At 46.1% G+C, this 19018-nt stretch overlaps 1 protein-coding gene and 1 long non-coding RNA gene across 3 annotated transcripts; one reads left to right on the forward strand and one right to left on the reverse strand.

Moving 5' to 3' along the window:
- Positions 1-212: 212 nt before the first annotated feature.
- On the reverse strand, positions 213-1711 carry LOC111773207 (uncharacterized). Its single transcript, XR_011437910.1, has 3 exons — positions 1577-1711; positions 942-1092; positions 213-545 (listed from the first exon to the last, which is right to left on the reverse strand). It is a non-coding gene; the product is annotated as an uncharacterized lncRNA (long non-coding RNA).
- Positions 1663-5192, forward strand: PRR15 (proline rich 15). 2 transcript variants are annotated; one of them, XM_005609277.4, is made up of 2 exons: positions 1663-2323; positions 4056-5192. In XM_005609277.4, exon 2 carries the CDS (start codon positions 4209-4211, stop codon positions 4584-4586), a length of 378 nt encoding a protein of 125 aa, XP_005609334.1. In that variant the 5' UTR covers positions 1663-2323; positions 4056-4208; the 3' UTR covers positions 4587-5192. The 2 variants fall into 2 exon arrangements, with proteins under 2 accessions (XP_005609334.1, XP_023495214.1); XM_023639446.2 differs by having other exon boundaries at positions 1722-2323; positions 4061-5192.
- The last annotated feature ends 13826 nt before the right edge of the window (positions 5193-19018 follow it).

A 19018-nucleotide genomic window follows, 5' to 3' on the forward strand; every position in this document is an offset into this window, starting at 1 on the left:
CCTTCACATCTCAAAGTTTTGCACGTGCTATTCCCTCCGTCTGGAATCCTCACCCATTCTCCACCTCCCTAGTCCTTTCTGCCTAATTGCTCCTTAGCTTTGCTGTCTCCATTTAAACATTTTCACTGCATGCAAGGGTTATTTGTAAGGTGTTATCACTAAGTCAATGAAACATAGAAATATTCCGTTGTTAGATATAAATGAGAGGCATGGAAGGGTATGCATTTTTTAATTTCAGCAATTAGTAGGTGTTCACTTATTAACAAAATGATGCCCCCTTGTTAAATCACGCATGATGAGGAGCTATTCGGCAGCATTAATTTTCTTTTCCTAAATGTCTTCATTCTTTCACGCATTGGATCAACAAACAATGTAGCAAACCAGCTCCACAGCTTCCTAGTGGGGATGATGCCTCTGACAAGGGCCTTCCTCCTTAGTAACGCATCTTCACCTGTAATGGGCTGACGCTACGATGGCTTGTCCCATCCTCATAGTGAGTAGCCTGTCTTTTTTCAGTCCTGGTGCTATCACAGAACGTTTACTCTCTAAAATGAATCCAAATAAATACATGGAAAATGCATCACTTTCAAATACACACTGCTGTGCATACCATTTTAAAATCCAAGAACGCTAAAACTAAGAAGATAACGATATAAAGTATTAATATTTTTATCGTAGCACATGCATTGAAATACTTTATAAAAATTTCTTTCTCCTAATTCTATATGGTAAGTTATTTGAGCTGGGCATCATGTCTGTGACTACTTTTATACTTCAGAAAGTCCTCAGATGCTCAGACATCAGTTGCTCCATACTCAGTCTTCCAGAGGAGTTTAAACATCAGCTTAAGTCAAAATAGTTCTTGGAAAAAGAAGAGTATCCTGGAAGATGAAGCAGCCTGCACCTCTACCTTCTTTAGTGAAAATGTCTTCTGTCCATACCTTTCTGTCCAACCAACAAAAAGCACCGATAGGTGACCAGGAGCTAAAGCTTCCTGAACCTTGAAGCAATTCGCTCGTCCACTTCCTGCAGCGGCTCGGGGCTGGGTTTGCACTCCCCGGGTGGGGTGGCTGTCCAAGGGACCTCCAGACCCTAGGGAAGGAAATTCACATCTTCGCTTAATCATGTTAAGAGCCCAAGACCGTCAGGCTGCGGTATAACGTGCTGGTTAAGACCGCGGGAGCTGAAGCCAGACCTCCCGGGTTCAAATCCGGCTCTGCCACGTACCAGTCACGCACCCTTGGGCAACCGTTTACCCTTTCAGGGCTAGGATCTCCTTGCCTGTCAAGTGAGCATGATAGTAGTACCCACCTCCTGGGGTAGCTGTGAGGAATAAATGAGTGAATCCACGGAACGGCGCCTGGCTGGCACACAGAGAACTCAGTATTACAGCCTTTCAACTAAGAGCGCCAGAAACTTTGCAACATTTTGCCTAGGTAGGAAACCGCTCATGTGAGTTACAAAACTTGGGGTCCCCAGATCTGAGTAGCCATGGTGGGGACCCACAGAGGAAGGGGGGGGGACCAGGGTAGAAGCAGAGGGAGAGCTGCGGCGACATTTATCTTCCAGAGCCCACCTCTGTCTCCTGGCCTCCGGTCTCCAGGTTTCTTCTTCGAGAAGGAGTCGGATGGGTGAGCAGCGCGGCACAGCCCTTCTCCAATCAGACGCCACAAGGCTGGCGCCACGTCTGCGACCTGATCCAATCTCGTCCCCCGGAGGGCGGGAACTCGAAGTTCCTACCTACACCTGTAGCAGCAGTGGCCGCCTCCTGGTTTTTTTTCTTCTTCTCTACGTCTTCTTCCCGCTGTCCTGGGCTTCAGGTTTCCCGAATCACTTGACGAGGAGCTAGCAGGTGGGCAGATGTCTTCCCACGCCGAGGACAGACGCGTAGGAAGGTTCAATGCACTGGAGTGAGCTGCCGGGGTCCCATCTCCCGGCAGTTCCCGGGCGGCGCTGGCAGGGAAGAGGGACGCGCTCGAGAATTAAAGGCTACTACGCAGGAGGACCCGCTTGGGCATTCACCTGTGGCAGTGAGCTCGGCACCCACTCGCCGCGGCGCCCTCCGGTTGGAGCCGACAGCGCTGCGAGCCCGGGGCTGCCGCCGCCACTGCGGCGGGCAGAAGTCGGAGGCGCCAGGAGAGGTCAGCAGCAGCAATCAGCGTAGCTGGACTGCGAGATTTCGGCTGGCACACTTTCCAGAAAGAAGCACGACCTCCCCAGGACCGCGCGAAGGAACGCCGCGGCCCGGCTTCTAGGTTGCCCCAAGCGCACCCCCTCTGTGCTCTCGGCGGAGAGCGCGGCGCGTCCTGGGAAACCAGAACAGGTGAGCAATCAGGGTGATTCTGCCAAAACAGAGCCCATTCCGGGGTGTCACCCTGGGGTACTCCCCCGGCGCTCGAGAAGTTGCGAACCGCAGGCACTCTGTGTACATTTGCGTAGTTTGCAATCTTTTCCTTGCGCAACTCGTGCAAATCCCTTCCTTACACACAAAGTTGATTGTGGAGAAGAAAGTGTAGGGTAGAAAACAGAAAGCATCAGGACGTCCCACCACCGCCGCCAGTGAATAACTTGGGGCGCTCTTCCCATATGTAAGGTAGAGGGAGGGGGATGTTTGCAAACCCAACTGCAAACTGTGCCTGAGGGTGTGGGTGCCTTTTGTACGGAAAGAACTTTTGGCCGTTTTTTCTTCTATTGTTTCGAAGACGAAACCCGAGCGTGCCCTCGGGGCGTCCTGGGGAGGAGCCGGTGCCGCGGTCCCTGCGCGCCGCGGAGGCCGCCTCGCGTAGGCGCTCAGACTTTTCTTTCTCCGCGGTTCGGGGAGGAGAAGCTGTAACAGCAAACGCCGCTGAAGTTGTGCTCTGCGGCGCGCCGGCGAACCCCCGGAGCGCGTGGGACGGGAAGGAGCCGAGCGGAAACCTGGAAATGAGCCGGGCGCAAGCGAATCCTGCGCACTCGCGGCGTTAGTGCCGGATAGACCCAGCACAGAAAGTGGCCGAGAAGTCGCCTTCCGATGTTAGCATCTTAGGTGCTAATAAACAGCCTTTTCGCTCAGCAGAGTGCGGTTTTAAAAACCGGGAAGAAGCAAGTTGGCTTGGAGTTCCTGGTTGCGCGCGCTCTCTCCTTTGGAGGAGGGGACCGCACAAGGAAAAGATCAGAAGCCTTTAATTTGTCACTAAAAATCTCTAGAGTTGAATTGCCTAGTACAAACAGACTCGGTGCATATTTTGATACAGAGTTAAGGGAAAAAGGACACTTGCCGCTTGGCCTCGTCTCAACCATCGGCCGGGGGTGACTTCAAAGAGACGCATGACTGGCCTCTGGGGAATGAAAGAAAGAGTAGGATGGCGGTTTTCAAGGGAAGTTAAACCTAGACATGCTTTTCTGAGTCACGAGGCAGAAGTTATGTCAAAAGCAGAATTTAAAAGAAACAAAACACCATGAGCTTGTCCCTCGCTCTTACTGACATGTAAATTCCCCCTGAAGAATCACATCGAAAAGGATCCTGGGACAGAAGTCTGTGGTGCAAAAAGCTTTGAGGGAAATTTCGGAACTGATCGACAGGGGTCTAATATTCATTGTTCACCTGTAACGGGCACGCGCTTACTTGCAGGTGCCCTCCTCCTAGGTGCTCATCCAAGGAGAGGTTGTTCTGGGCAGGGTGGGTCACGTTTGGGCGTCCGTCTACTGTCAGGTAGAGTGACAGCACAGGCCATTTTGCCTCCCGGGCCTGGTTAATCCAGATGCCCCGGAGTCTCCCCAGTTGCCCCTCGCTCGCTGCCTGGTGCACTTTCCCCTGGCGGCGAGGCAAAGGTTGAGACTGGGGAGTGCCAACACTCCGTCTCGAGACCAGATGGTGGCGCCCTGGAGGCCACTGGTCCGCCTGCGGCCTCGGGGGCGCGGCGGTGCCCTCTGAGGGCTGCGCGGCTCCGGGCTGGAGGCTCCGGGCGCTCAGACCCCGGTCGATCGGCGGCGGGGAGAAGCGAAGGGGAAGAAGCGGGATTGGGGGGCACGTGACTTCGACAAACCCAGTAACCGAGTTTTGTTTTCTTCCCCAGCACAGGCCGCTGCCTCGGCTCCCACCCCGCAGCCCGCCTGCGAGCAACCGGGGGAAAGGCCGGAGCGGACGCCGGAGACCACCGGGAGGGAGGGGCCGCTACCGCCGAGGCTCTTGCCCACCCGCGGCGCCCGGGCCCCTTGGCCGGCGGGCCATGGCCGAGAGCGGCACGGGCAGCTCGGGCCCCTGGTGGAAATCGCTAACCAACAGCAGGAAGAACGGCAAGGAAGGCACGGTGGGGGCGCAGCCTCCGGCCCAGCCTGCCCCCGGGGAGCCCGCGCCGCCCAGCCCGGACTGGACTAGCGGCTCCCAGGAGAATCAGCACCCCAATCTCCTCGGGGGCGCCGGCGAGCCCCACAAGCCAGACAAGTTTTGCGGGGAGAAATCGGGCAACAGCCGGCGCAATCTGAAGATCTCGCGCTCGGGCCGCTTTAAGGAGAAGAGGAAAATGCGCGCCACTCTGCTCCCCGAGGGAGTCAAGTCCCCGGAGGAGGCGGGCTTCCCTGGTGACCCCCAGGACGACAAGCAATAGCCCGAGCGCTCCAGGACGGTCTCTCTTCCCACCACGCCTCCCCAACCCCCAGTGCTAAACCCGAGAATTCTGACCCGCCCCTGTACTTGGTGTCTCATCCCACGAAATAAGAATATTCACGCAAGGCCTCCACGATTTTATCTTCCTGGAAATTGAAGTGTCAATTGAGTTTTCCATATTTCACGACTGAAGGATGCATTAAGTATTTATTCGTGGTAAGGGAAGATTCCTGCCACAGAGGAAGTTGGCATAATTATTTTGTTCTAAAAGCTTCTGTGGCCTCCACCCCTTGTATCGCCAATGGAAGTGAGAAGGGTACTTCTCTAAGAGATGGTAGCTCAGCTGGAACTGTGCAGCCTCTCAAATGAGGAAGGCATGCTCTGATTCGGAACTTGCTGTTGGAAAGCAAACCACAATGCTGTTTTTAATGCCTGAGAAATGCACTTTACAAGTACTCCTGTAGAGTTACACCTTAAGTGAAGGGATGGGAAAGAGCAAGCAGTCTTAACTAAAAGCATTTCAAGTAAAGCAAGATTGCTTTTAATGTTGAACTACAAAACTGTACTGCCTATCTTAGTGGGGACCATTAAAATTGTTGCACTGTAAGACTTAAGGCAACTTTTGTATTGTTTCCATTGCAAGGCTGAAGCCCATCATACTTAAAAGCAGACATGCAAAATCCAAGGTGACAGAGTTAATCGTTTGCCACACAACATAACAGCTACTCTTGGAAAGCTGCAGAGAGGAGAATATTGCTAGAAACTAGCAATACCCAGACTGGAACCAGTTAGCCGAATGTCCCAATTTACTAACCAAATTCAAGAAAGGGAGCGAGGGGTACTAACTCACTATTCCTAAATTCTCTTTTTATTTCACTGCATCTTCACAGAGTAGAATAAGTCACAATGCTAGTAATAATTCTTATCGGTATCCATTGTTAACCTTACAGACTAAGAATTATCTGAAAACACTCAAACAGATGGACTGAACTCAGCTTGTGCAAAGCTGGCTTTTTTCCCCAGTCCTTTGCTTCAGAAGCTTTTTTTTTTTTTTTAGTTTGAGGTATGCTTTTAATCTAGTTTCAAAGCCTTTAGATTTACCAACCTGAAGATTCTCAACAAAAATCTACCTGTTTGCTTTTGTTATAAGCTTGAAGAAGAAGAGTAAATGAATACCCCTTGCTTTCAACAAATTACAAGAGACTTATTGTAGTTGTTAAGATCCACTGGGATCATTTCCCACAGCAGTTCAGTTCATCTACAAACATCCAGAAATGCATAGCAGGGAAATTGCTTTGATCAAAGTGTGTATATTTTTTTAGATAATTACAAGCAAGAACTTGATTGAAGCTTCTGAGTTTGTTATATACAGAGAAGCAGTTTTTTGTTTCTTCCAAATTAGCAATTTATAAAATAGCAAAACATGTTGATTGTTTAAAGAGACTTAACAAAGAAACGATGCAAATGGCTATAATGGATTTAAATTAGTGAATCCAGCTTGGGTACCAGCAGAATAAGAGTTTACCACTTGATACATGAGTTTCCACATACCAAACCTTACTCCAAAGGAAATTGTTTACATGGGGATTAGGAATACCTTAGATTAAAAGAGAAAGTATGTGAGCTTTTAAAAAAAAAAACAAAAAAACATAAGAAAGCTTTTTTGCTGTGTATTTAGAACTGAGAAGGACATGACCAAAATCTCATCACGGTGAGCTTCCTGGATGAGGAAGACTTTGCATTAGTTTTAAGGGGACCTGCCATCTCCAGACTCCAATGCAGAGGGAGTTGGGAACTTGGACTTGAGAAGAGGCTCATGGTACAGGAGGGGGCTGTGGGCTGGCAGTGAGTAGCACAGAAGCTGTCGAATAAGGCTTTAGAACACTTTCATAAAGTATTTTAATTTCACTCTATAAAAAGTAATTAAAATTAGAGTGGATAACTATCCCAAATACTTTTCCTCTCCCAGGAAGCCAGTAGATTAGACTGTACCCATTTATAAAATTAACCTGCAGCTGTGTAATTTTAAAATCTTATACTAACTCTTCCATAGTTTATTGTTTTAAAAAATATTTTCTTCTTAAAGATTCCTTTAGATTCACAAAACATTGGCATTTTCCCAGGTTCTGTGTCTAGTTTTGGGTCCCATCCAAGTCTAGAATTGCTGCAGATAATCAATAGCAGACCTATAGTGGTGGAACTTATTAGCATGACATCTTTACCCCACTGTTCTGGAAGAACTTAAAACCATGCCAATGGCAGTCATAGCAGTGAGTTCACAATCCACAGCTGAGGTTTGTAATTACATCGTTTTTAAAACAGTCCTAATTATGCAGTGGGAGGAACGCAGTGATTTAGTCCCGACTCAGGGAAATGAGAAACCAAGCAAAACTGGCGGGATAACAAGATCATGATTAAGATGAACTAATTTAACAAAGCGTCTTGCTGGGATGTATCTGTTTTACAGATGATTAATTACATTCCCATAACATGTATACAGATTTAAATTTTTTTAAACCTCGAGATAATTTGTGGTAAAGGGAAAATGTTGAGTCAAATTTGGAGTTAATTAGGTTAGAAACTTTTGTTTTCTTTAAACCCCCTTACACATGAAATTTCACTCACAAGTTTGGAAACCATTAAAGAAATTTTAATACCATGCTTCCAAATGATATGGGAAAGAAAAGGAAAAAAATCCAGCAGTGTGTTTGCTAAATATTTTCATAACCACGATAATTATATGCACAGGGTAGTTTTTGCTTCAGTGACCCACCTTGCAAAGTTGGTGGCCAAGCAGTGACTCAGATTACAGGTCACCTGAACGGTCCTTTTGTGTTGGGGCTTCTATTGTTCATCCCATTCCGACTTGCATTTCAAGAGCAGAGGCTGCATTTTGCATAGGCAGTTCGGACACTGCTTCAGTATAACACTTGGAAATATCTATTCAGCTTTGAAACATAATGTGAACTCAGCAACGCTGGTCTCGCCGTGCCCTTAGCAGGGAGCTATAAACCTAATGAACCAGTAGTACTGGCTAAAGCTTTGTCAGAAATAGTTCTCCTGAGATGCACAGAAGAAAATTTTGGCAGCTTAAAATAAATAAATAATTAAAATGAGCAGGAAGAATTCCAAACACCAGGTGAACCCTAAAGGAATAAGAATGAGATACTAATATCTAGTAAACACAAGGGAACTTTTATGAAGAAAAGAGAGAGAGAATATTCTTTTTCCTGAGCTGAGAAGTGTCAGCCAGGCTAGAAACAAACACATAAAAGCTAGCTTGATAGAGGCCGTAAGGGAAACTGATCTTTGAAAAGTCTATTTGATTCGTGGAGCATTTTATCAAAATTATACAGAAATTTAGACGATTCTTTCTTGGGATAAGCTCGAGTTTCTCCCCATGACAAGGAGAAAGTGGGACCAGAGATATACCCCTTGGGTGTCCACATACAAGTACCTAGACTTGAAACAAGTGCGCAGCCCACGGCAAACTTTGTCGCTGATAAGCTGACAGTCTCATTACAGCATTGTTCTCTGGACTCCCGAACCCACTCTCACCTTGCCTCTGAGTCCTCCTACATGCGTTCCGATTAGGCTCAGAGATGTGCAAGATGGGGTGCCAGGAGGCACAAGAGCCATCCCCAGCCTCCTGCAGGCACAGAATATTGGCAACCACTTTGTCAAAGACAGCCCTGCAGATTTGGAAAATGGGATGAATAGCATCCACAGTGAGAGATTATCACTAAGGAGAGAAGATGTAAGGAAACCACACAGGCCTTGCCCTAGCAGAAGTCAGTTGACCATTCGTATAGAAATGGTCACAGCTATAGAACATGACTAAGACTGACGGAGGATCTAAGCAATTCTTCTGGGTATTCAAAGGAAGGAATTTAGTGGTGCCTCCAAACTGAATTGTGCTACAGATGATGAAATGATGGACTCGTAATTATCATGTCAGAGTTGTTGAACTAACTTCATGCAATAAAATGACCCATAAATGAAGTGTCTTTATTTCTGAGGTGTGTAACAAGACTGTTAACCCATAAGACAAAAATTTCTGGTCTTAAAACTAGAAAAGTTCGTGTTGAAGAAGCTGAAGGTCCTCAGTCCTGGGAGGAGCCACAGATTGATCTCTCGGTTGAGTATGGGATATGGGACCCATCGTTGACCTCCCACCCTGTAAGAGAGATCTTGAAGGGATTTTCCTTGAGTTGCAGTACCCTGGATTATTAATTTCTTTCTAGTGCCAGTCAACGAGCAGAGTCATTGATTCATGTCCTGCAAGGATGACAGCGAAAAGCTTTTGCACAGTTTTCCAAGACACCTGATCTTAGTTCTCTCTGACTTGCTCTTGGATAAGTCTTTGATGATCTGAGTGTCAGTTTACCTATAAAATGATAGGATGAAGTCTATATTCCAGCTTTAGAACTCCCTTCTAATATTCTGGTATTTTGAGCAACTGGTTGTAAAAGCGAGCTCATATAATGCTTATTGTTTACTATAAAATACAAAGGCATCAGCTGTCCAAGACTGATGGGCAGGTGGGGAGCCAGGAGGGAGGCTGAGAATTATAGACCGTGATCAGGCTGCCACCTTATGGCATGGTCCTACCACCGCCATCCTGTCATCTGGCCTAACAATTGAGGTAATTCTGCTATGTAGGAGCATAGAGCCTCATTATGCATGTTTAGAATCAAATTGCATTCATTTCATTATAGGATATTAGCATTCAGAAAGTGTACTTTCACAACCGTCGTCTCATTTGTTCCTCACAGCTAACCCTCAAGGGCCCCAAATCCTGCCAACCCCCCTGATTCTCTAGTCTTGTTTAAACTCAATTATTTTCATTCCCATTGTTGTTGTCCTGGGTTAGAATTCATCCCCTCCAGGCACAGGGGCATGGAGACAATCATTTCTTAACCCACTCTCCATACTCTGTTTAAAACCGTGCAGGATAGAACCAAACCCCTTCACAAGGGCTACCACCCATGTCCATGTGGTTGACAGTTCCCAAGAGTGGCTGTGCCTTGCCATGCCTGCAGGCCTCGGTCTGTCCTGTTGCCTCTGCTTGGCATATTCTTTCCCCACGGCCCTCCTGGCAAAGCCTCAATCAACCTTCACGATTCAAGAGTCTCTTCCCATGTAACTGTCATGGTCCCCCTCCCTGCAAACAGAGCTCATCACTGTGCTTGGAAACATCCACTCATATTACATTCAAGGCTGTGTTACCCACCAGCACTGACCATATGATGTGTATGTCTCTCTGCCCTTGCAGTCGGGGAGCTCAGGGAAAGTTAAGGGGCAACGCTCACTCTTCATGAACCACTGCATAGTCTACAAGGACGAGGACCTGCCAGGTAATGCATGCAGCCTGCATGTAGCTCTCAGTAGGGCCATAATCATTCTCCTCTAGTGAAGCAGGCTATATCTGGCTGGTAGAGAAACTTGGGAGAGTCTGATCAGGAGAGAGAAACTACACTGTAAATTGAACAGGGAGCATTTAACATAAAGAACTATTACCTGTAACAGGGATTGGAATAACAAAGGATTGGCTAGAAGTAAAGGGAACCCTGAGGAATGCAGGAATAGATAGAAGGAGCAGCTGTATAGATGGAGCTGAGATAGAGTGCTCAAGGAAGACCCCCTTTTCCCTCCAATGCCCTAGACCTTGTTGGAAAGGGACAACTGTGACCCACTGATTGGCAGAGAAGTCACTGTGCTACCTACCACACAGATGGAACTTGCTGGAAATCCACCTACTAGAACAGTTACTCTGTGCCAAAGGGCACTAAAGCACTAATCACTAAATTCTTTGAACCCCATGGATATAAGAAATACCACTGTGTTAATACAGTATGGGAGGAAATTTGCCTTTCTGTAGGCTGGGCTACATGAGTTTCAAGAGGGTAGTTGCTTGCCCTTAACGTTTCTTTGTGAAAGTGAGAAAAAGGTGCTCCTCCCTCCAGGTGGACTTCAGTCCCCACACACTCCCATGGCAGGTACTCTTGTGCAGTAAACAACCTACACAGCCTTACACAGCAGCTGTGAGTCCATGAATAGACACAACTATACCCCAGAAGGTGATGGGATTCAGTCAAGGACAGACTGGCCTGCCTGACAGGGAGCCCAGTTTCTAGACCCACTTTTCTAACCAGTAGTTGTGTGCTCTCAGGCAAGTTACTTAACTGCTCTGGGCTGTTATTTTCTCGCTTGTAAAAGAAGAAGTTCAGACACTTCAAGTTCAAAAATTGTACTATTATAACGTCTGTGTAAGAGAAGCAGGGTCTACCTTCATGTTCAAAAACAGACCAGATCCCCAATACATGTGACTAATTCCGGAGCAGGATTGCAATCAACAAGGTGTTCCCCACCATTGACATAATATTTTTCTGGGCTGTGATCAGATCCACGGTATCAACTCTTCAGCTAGCTTGAAATCTCCTTTGTATACAGTAGCAATAGTGATATAATTCCTACCCTTCCTTTAAGCTTTAACTGTGACGTTGGTTCCTCCAGGAAGAGCCCCAAGATGGAATTAGCTACCCCTCATCTGTGTCCCTGCAGTGTAGACACAGACTCCTGCCACAGCCCTAGCCCCTACACAGTGTTGTCACTGTCTCCACCACCATCTGGTCAGCTCTTTAAGAGGAGGCATTCTGAATTCTGCTGGCTCCGCTGTGGGCAAGACAGTGCCTAGCACGTAGGACTCATTAAATACTTGTTGAGTCGGTGAAGATTTAGATCAAATCTCTTGCGGGAGAAGTAGAATAGGATAGTAGTGAAGACAGTGGGCTCTGACGTCACATGGTTAGATTTAAATCCTGGCTTTTCCATTTACTATCTGTGAACCCGTATGAGTTACACCACCCAGCTACGCTTTCATTTCTTGTTTGTTTGTTTGTTTTGTTTGTGGAACTTTTAAAATTTTTTCTCCATTTTATTGAGATACAATTGACAAATAACATTGTATTAGTTTAAGGTGTACAACGTAGTGATTTGATATATGTATATATGGCAAAATGATTACCAAAGTAAGTTTAGTTAACATCCCTCACCTCACATAGTTACAAATATTTTTTCTTGTGATGAGAATTTTTTTTTTTAAAGATTGGCACCTGAGCTAACATCTGTTGCTAATCTTTTTTTTTTTTTTTTTTCTTCTTCTTCTTCCCAAAGCCTCCCAGTACGTAGTGGTATATTCTAGTTGTGAGTGCCTCTGGTTGTGCTATGTGGGACACCACCTCAGCACGGCCTGATGAGTGGTGCCATGTCCACACCCCAGACCCCAACCAGCAAAACCCTGGGCCGCTGAAGTGGAGCACACGAACTTAACCACTTGGCCTTGGGGCCGGCCCCAGTAATGAGAATTTTTAAGATTTATTCTCTTAGAAACTTTCAAACATGCAATATAGTATTGTTAACTATATCCCCAGAATTTATTAATCTTATAACTGGAAGGTTATACTTTTTTTCTTTTTTTGGTGAGGAAGATTGGCTCTGAGCTAACACCTGTTGCCAACCTTCCTCTTTCTGCTTGAGGAAGATTGTCCCCAAGCTAACATCTGTGCCGATCTTTTTCTATTTTACATGTGGGATGCCACCACAGCATGGCCTTGATGAGTGATGTAGGTCCCAGCCCTGGATCTGAACCCACGAACCCCAGGCCACCAAAGTGGAGTACACAAACTTAACCACTACACCACCTGGCCAGCCCAGAGGAAATTTGTACCTTTTGACTCCCTTCACCCATCCCCCCCACGCCCCCATCTCCCCCCTCTGGCAACCACCAATCTGTTCTGTTTCTAGTCCAACATTTTTCTTAGATTCCACATATAAGTGAGATCATACAGTATTTGTCTTTCTCTGTCTGACATTTCACTCACGCTTTAATTTCTCCATCTTTAACAATAATTGTATCCAATTCATTGGTTTGTTATGAAGGTTACATGGAAAGTATCCAGAACTGACCTCCACACGTGGTAAACCCTTAATAAATATTAAGCGTTCTTATTATCATCAAAATTCAATTCTACTTACGCAATATTTGTGTGGAGGGAGGAAATAGGGAGGTAAAATGTGTCCCGGGCCCTGTCTGACTTTAAAGAAGACCCTGCAGGGGTTTAGAAATTCAAAGCCTTTCCTGTAATTGTATAAACCCAGGAGAGCTCCAGCCAACGCGCCCTGGCAGCTGCTCACAGCCTGAAGCAGGGGTGGTCTGTAGAAGTCTTCACCTGTAGCAAAGGGGGAGAGCACAGCTGTGGCGCACCGTGCTTGTCTAGAAGGGACAGCTGTTGTCAGCATTCAGCTGCAGTCTCCTCGTTGCAGTCTTCAGTTATGGTTTCTTTCTGCTGATTTTTTCCTTATCATGCCACTAATATAAATTCATCACCAATCCTTTGGAGAACACTAAAACAATTTTCTCACAACCCCACTACCCAGAGTAAGCACTTCTGAGTGTGTTTTCTTCCAGTAATTTTTTTGTGTGTATGTTACATGTGTGAGTTTGTGCATGTGTTTAAAACCCCGGGATAAAGCTTTATTTTCAATTTTTCCCACGCCGGGCGAAAGATGATGGGGAGGAGGGGTTGGCATCAGCCTAAAAGGACTGAGGCCTGATGGTTGCTTTGTCCCTTTTGAGAGCAATCTCTAAGAAGCCTGTCTGCAGCACTTAACCTGTCCGCAATCCCTCCCACCTGCAGAATTCCTCAGCATCTGTAACTCAAGACTTGCTCCTGAATTTCCTCCTCTCTCACTGTTCTTTCTTCCATGCTCCCAATTGCTCGAGCCAGAAAACTGGAAGTCGTCGTCGGTTCCTCCTTCCTCACTCACTCCCGCTCTTCACCCAATTGACGAGTCTGTGCTGTAGTTTTAGTAAACTTTTTCAAATCTGTCCACCTCTCTCCATCTCCCCTGCCACAAACGGAATCCAAGCCGCTCGTTTCTCTTGCCTGGCCAAGCCCAGCAGCCTGCTCACTGGTCATCTCTGTATCGACTCCTGCCCCCACTGCGATCCCCAGCCCAACCCACCACTGAACTGAACTTTTTAAAAAGTCAGATTTCAAAACTTTTGAAAACGGAAAGGTGAGCCGAACATCTCCTTCCTCTGTTTAACACTCCCTGATGAGACAATACCCTCCAGACACAATCTGAAACAATTGAAAGGGCTTTAAGGGCTCTGCTAGGTCCAGGCTCCTCCCATTTCTCCAGCTCTCTCTCTCCCTTCCATCCCTCCAGACACTCTCCATTCCAGCCAAAGCAGGCCCCCTTCACTCCACAGAGCATCATTCTCTCTTCTACCTCCAGGTCTTGGAACGGTTCTGCCCCTGCTTGGGAACCCTCTGGGGTTCAGGTTTTCCAAGGGCCCCAGAGTTTGATGGACCTCTTTAGATGCACCCTTTCTTTGTAGACTTCAGTGCTTTTTGAGGACATTTTGCTGCTTGAGCAACAACATCGAATGGAGCGTTAGTGGAGTTATCTTCCCACTCTGGCTGTTTTCCTTATGAGTGAATGGAGGCGACGATGACACTCCATGGTGTTTTTGCGTGAACCAAGGGCATGTAACAGCATATCTCTTAGAGATAAACTGCATAGCCCAGAGGAAGCCCTCAGCTGTTTTTAGTCTTACTCCTGAGTCATAGGTTGAGGTTGGCCTGAAGGAATTATTTCAGTGATTTTCTTTAAAAACTGGAATGTGGAGGCTTCATTCCCTCGGGGAATCCCAAGAAGTCTGTATTTGAGAAAACTGTGGTTATGTCCTTGTTCCAAAAAACTGAAGGACAGGTGGACGTGGGGAAGGGTCTGGGAGACAGAGAAAAAGAGAGAAGCACAGGGGCGGGCAATGGGACGGGGATTTTGTGCTGTCATCTTTATGTTTAAGAAGGAGAGTGGGATTCTGTGCTATCATTTTTATGTTCAACGATGTACTCTGAACCTGGAATTTTTTAGTGAATGTATTTAAAGTGTTCCCAGATCCCCTAAAGAAGAAGGTAAAATCAGGAAATAAAGAGGCAATTAGCTTGGATGGGAAATGCCATGGTAAGTTTCAGGAAGGCCTGGGCATGGCTTAGGGTCCTTATAGAGACACTCCGCCAACAATAAAATCTCTAAAGCCCTGGGAGTGACATTCCCCCTGCACTTCTGATGGTAGAGACTGGTGAGAGATGAGGAAGCCACTTTGGCCCCATGATCCACATCGTTTACTCAAGCTGTCCACTGCTGTACTCATGCCGGTGGGGACTTTACGTGGGACAACTTTTACAGAGGTGATGATGGTGGGAATCTAACGCAGGCCTCGGGTAGCTCCCTGGCAGTTCCCTGGGGAGTTTCAATGCCCCTGAGCTTTGGCCGACCATCCTTTGCAGGAAGTCAGTCTCAGTCTGAATTTGCAGAAGGGCGTGTTTTGACTGAAGGCAGCTGCTCACACCTTCACTCCTGGACATATTCTGAGTTTCTTTTACACCAAGGCCAATTCTCAGGAATTACTTGGAGAGATTGAGGCAGGGGGATCATAGGGAGCCACAGAGCAGGAGATGTAGTCTAATGAGGGTCCCAACAGGCCTCAGAGTCCTGAGAGGAAGTGCCCTGACATCCCCCAGTTGGTTGTAATGAGAACACAGGGGCTGTGGCCACCCCTGCCCCCGGCATGGCCAGCACTACAAGCACCAGGGGGGATTTGGAGGAAGAAGGCAGTTCTTTCCAGTCTACAGGGGCACAGAGCTATGACTTTTCAGGAAGGAAGGACAGAATTTTACCCACTGCACCCTTTAGTTGTGGGGACCCTTAGCTGTCTCATTTTTGCAAGGTAATATTTCATTTGGGGGCTCTATAACTTTAGTGCGAATCGACAACTATTTACCGAGTACATGGTCCTTACAAACTCCTATATGGGCCTTGGGACAAAAAAAATGAAGAAGACACAGATGTTTTTAGTGCTTTACACATTTCATAAATTTAAGACCTGCTGGTATCCTTCATTTTATTTATTTATCAATTATCTATTGAGTTCATTCATGCTTTTATTTATTCAACGTGCCTATTAGGTACCAGGCAATGAACTAAACTGCAGATGCAGGAGAAAATAGGATCTTAATCTATATTTACTTAGAATCTTACTGCAATAAAGTGTAATGAAGCAATCATAGTTTGGAGACTATTGTTGGATGGTTCAGGAATCATTCAGGATATTCTGATGAATTAACTGCATCTCAGGTATTGTGAGTGGCCCAAAGGTGTTAAACGTACTCTCGATCCTGAGCAATCACCCCCTTTGCCTCTAGACAGCGTATCTGCACCCCTGAGCCACTATGTGGGAGAGACCACCAGCAGAGTGTAAGGTTCTGCCTCTTAACTCCTCAAGTTTGCAGAGCTCCACAGTGGTCACAGAGTCTGAAGCAGCCCTCGATGGGAGGGGGGATCTCCCTGGAGATCCTAAAGTCATGACAAAACTGGGCTTTTTCTCTTCAGCAAGTCCCATTCCTTATCCTCGCAACCCCCCACCCCTCTTGACTTCTCAAGTACTCAGTTCCACTTCCTAGGAACCAGTGTGCCCCCACCCCAGAACCAGAGCACCATTGGTTCTGACCAATGAAAGAACGATGAAATGTGCTGTGCTGTATATTTCACCTGATCTCAGTTGGAGCAGAAGCACCAACTGGCCAGACCATAATTCTGACAGAATTCCCTCTCTTTATCAGGACTGTCAGTGGGGGTTCTGCTTGTAGTTCTGTGTGAGGACAGGAGATGACCAGGGAGATGATAATGTGCTCTTCCTTCAGCAGTCAGTCCATCATGGAGGAAGGCTCAGGAACCCAGATACAGTCTTTAGGACTCATGAGCAGCTCTTTCAATGGGAAAAGAAACTGACGTTATACCACAGATCTGCCCATCCAGGGATCTGCCTCCCTGACTCAGCAGCCTCCTTTTTCCCTTGGTCCCTCAGGGAAGTGGTGAGCGTGGATGACTAAATTCACTAAACCCAACCTGGTTTGCATCCTTCCTTTCTACTATTCATCCAACCATCAAACTTCCTGTTTTGGAGCTCACTGAGTGGGATATTCATTCAAATATTTATCCTCAGGCTTTTTGAGCTATGAAAATGCTGTCTTGTTCTCCTAAACCATGACTACCCCTCTAGTTAATTATAAGAATTATAGGACTTCATTCATTAGGCAATTTCTTTTACTAACTCCCTGGGAAGAATGTACTACCCACACACAACTACATAACCATATCATCTAGTAGTTAAGAAATAGTCACAATTTCTACAAAGCAGGACAGGATGCTGGTGACAGTTAACATTTATATAGGGCTTTACAATTGAGGAAGTGCTTTCATATCCATAATTTCATGTGATCTATACAAAAACTGTGTGTGGCAGAGGTTTTAGATTATTATTCCTGGATCCATGCCTCTCTGATATGTGACTTTGCAGCTCTTCCCATCAAGATGTGGAGTCTCCTCCTACCCCTTGGTCTTTGGACTCATCTCTAGTGTCTTGCTTTGGCCAATACAATGTGGCAGAATTGATATTATGCCAAGTCCAAGTGTATTCATCTGCCCGGGATATCAGAACAAAATACCACAGACTGGGGCCTTAAACAACAGAAATTTATTTTCTCACAGTTCTGGAGGCTGGAAGTCCAAGATCAAGGTGCCATCATCAGGGCTGGTTTCTAGAGAAACCTTTCCTCCTGGCTTGCAAACAGCTGCCTCTCACTGTGTCCCCACACGGCCTTTGCTCTGTGCTTGCGCGAAGACAGACAGATCTCCGATGTCTTCTCCTCTTCTTATAAGGACATCAGTCTTATCAGGTTAAGGCCCCACCTTCATGCCCTCATTTAACTTTTATTACTTCTGCATAAGTCCTGTCTCCAAACACAGTCACACTGGGGATTAGGGCTTCAGCATATGAATTCGGAGGGACACAATTCAGCCCATACCACCAAGTCTAGGACTTAAGGAATCTTGCAAGCTTTGACTCTCTCTCAGGACCTGCCTCTAACTTGAAACAAGTCTGGACTAGCCTCCTGGAGGAGAGAGACCACATGGAGCAGAGACAAGCTGTCCCCCTGAGGCCACCTGAGACCAGCCAGCCACCAGCCAACCTAGTTGCTGACTGCAGATGCAGGAGGGAGCTCAGATGAGACCAGAACCAACCAGTTGAGCCCAGTCCAAAGTGGTGACCAGCAGAATTGTGCACAAAATTAATTGTTGGTATTTTAAATTTTGGGATGGTTTATTAGGTAGCAAAAACTTTCTGATTTGGCAGATATTACTTTTATTCTGAATTTGTGGAACAGAAATGGAATCTCAAATAAATTAAGTGATCACTCAAGGTTTTATGGCTAATAAGTCTTAAAGGGCTGAGTCTTCTGAATTCAAATCCTTTGCTCTCTCATTGTCCTCTGATTCTACTCCAGGAAAGATGGACTGAGTCTGGAAACATAAATACATTGAAGTGGGGAAATTTATAATGAGGCTTTTCCTAGCAAATTGATTCCTGGTGGGCTGGACTTCAGAGTGAGTGAGTGTGTATGTGAATGTGTGTGTATGTGTGTGTGTATGCATATACCTGTGTTTCCTCTGAAGGGTGCAGACCCAGGCTTTATCAGGCTCTCTTATCTCAAGTGAATAGCTTTATGGGCTGTGATGGATCCAGGCTTGCATGTTTATATCAGCCTGATCAGAATAGCCTCCAGGTAAAAGTGGGCATGTGCTTCACTATATTCCATAGCTATGAACTCAGAGTGTTTCTCAACCTTTTCCATGAAATGTTGAAGATTGTTGCAGAAATTAAAGTCAGGAGAAGAGCGAGGCTGCAGAGAAACACTCACTGGGATGGAAGATGATCGCTATTTGAGAACAATGATGGACAAGGGCCACGAAGGGGGGACTTGAACCATGGGACCCCCATGAGGACTTCCTCAGTACCGAGCTCTCCTCTTTCACTAACAGTCATATTCCCCAGCCTCTTACTGCAAAAATCTTCAGTTTATTTCCAATATTTTGCTCTTTACCACATAGGGTAATTTGAAAATAGGTCATTTTGCACTGTATACATTTTTCTGTGAAATAAAGTCCTAGAAGTAGGCACACTGGGTCAAAGAATATGTATTCACAATTTTAGTATAGACAAATTTTATAGATGTTGTCAAATTGCCATGATAAGGGTTGTACCAATTTACTCTTCACTGGCAATGTATGAAAGTGACAAACTTGGATTTTAGCTATGTCATAGGTAAGAAATGGCATATATCTCAAAGTAGTTTCAGTTTGCATTTCTCTTATGAGTACATTTGAGCATCTTTTGGAACATTTAATTTCTGTATTTTTTTATGTGAACTCTGTTCACATCCTTTGTGCATTTTTCTGTCATGTTATTGGTTTAATTTTTCTTTAATCATGAGACATATGCTAGTCTTGTTTCTCTCCCTA

Source organism: Equus caballus, chromosome 4, assembly GCF_041296265.1.
Source record: "Equus caballus isolate H_3958 breed thoroughbred chromosome 4, TB-T2T, whole genome shotgun sequence".
In the NCBI taxonomy this organism is placed as follows: domain Eukaryota; kingdom Metazoa; phylum Chordata; class Mammalia; order Perissodactyla; family Equidae; genus Equus; species Equus caballus.

Coding starts and splice junctions, on each gene's coding strand:
- PRR15 (XM_005609277.4), top strand. CDS start 4,209: ATGGCCGAGAGCGGCACGGGCAGCTCGGGCCCCTGGTGGAAATCGCTA.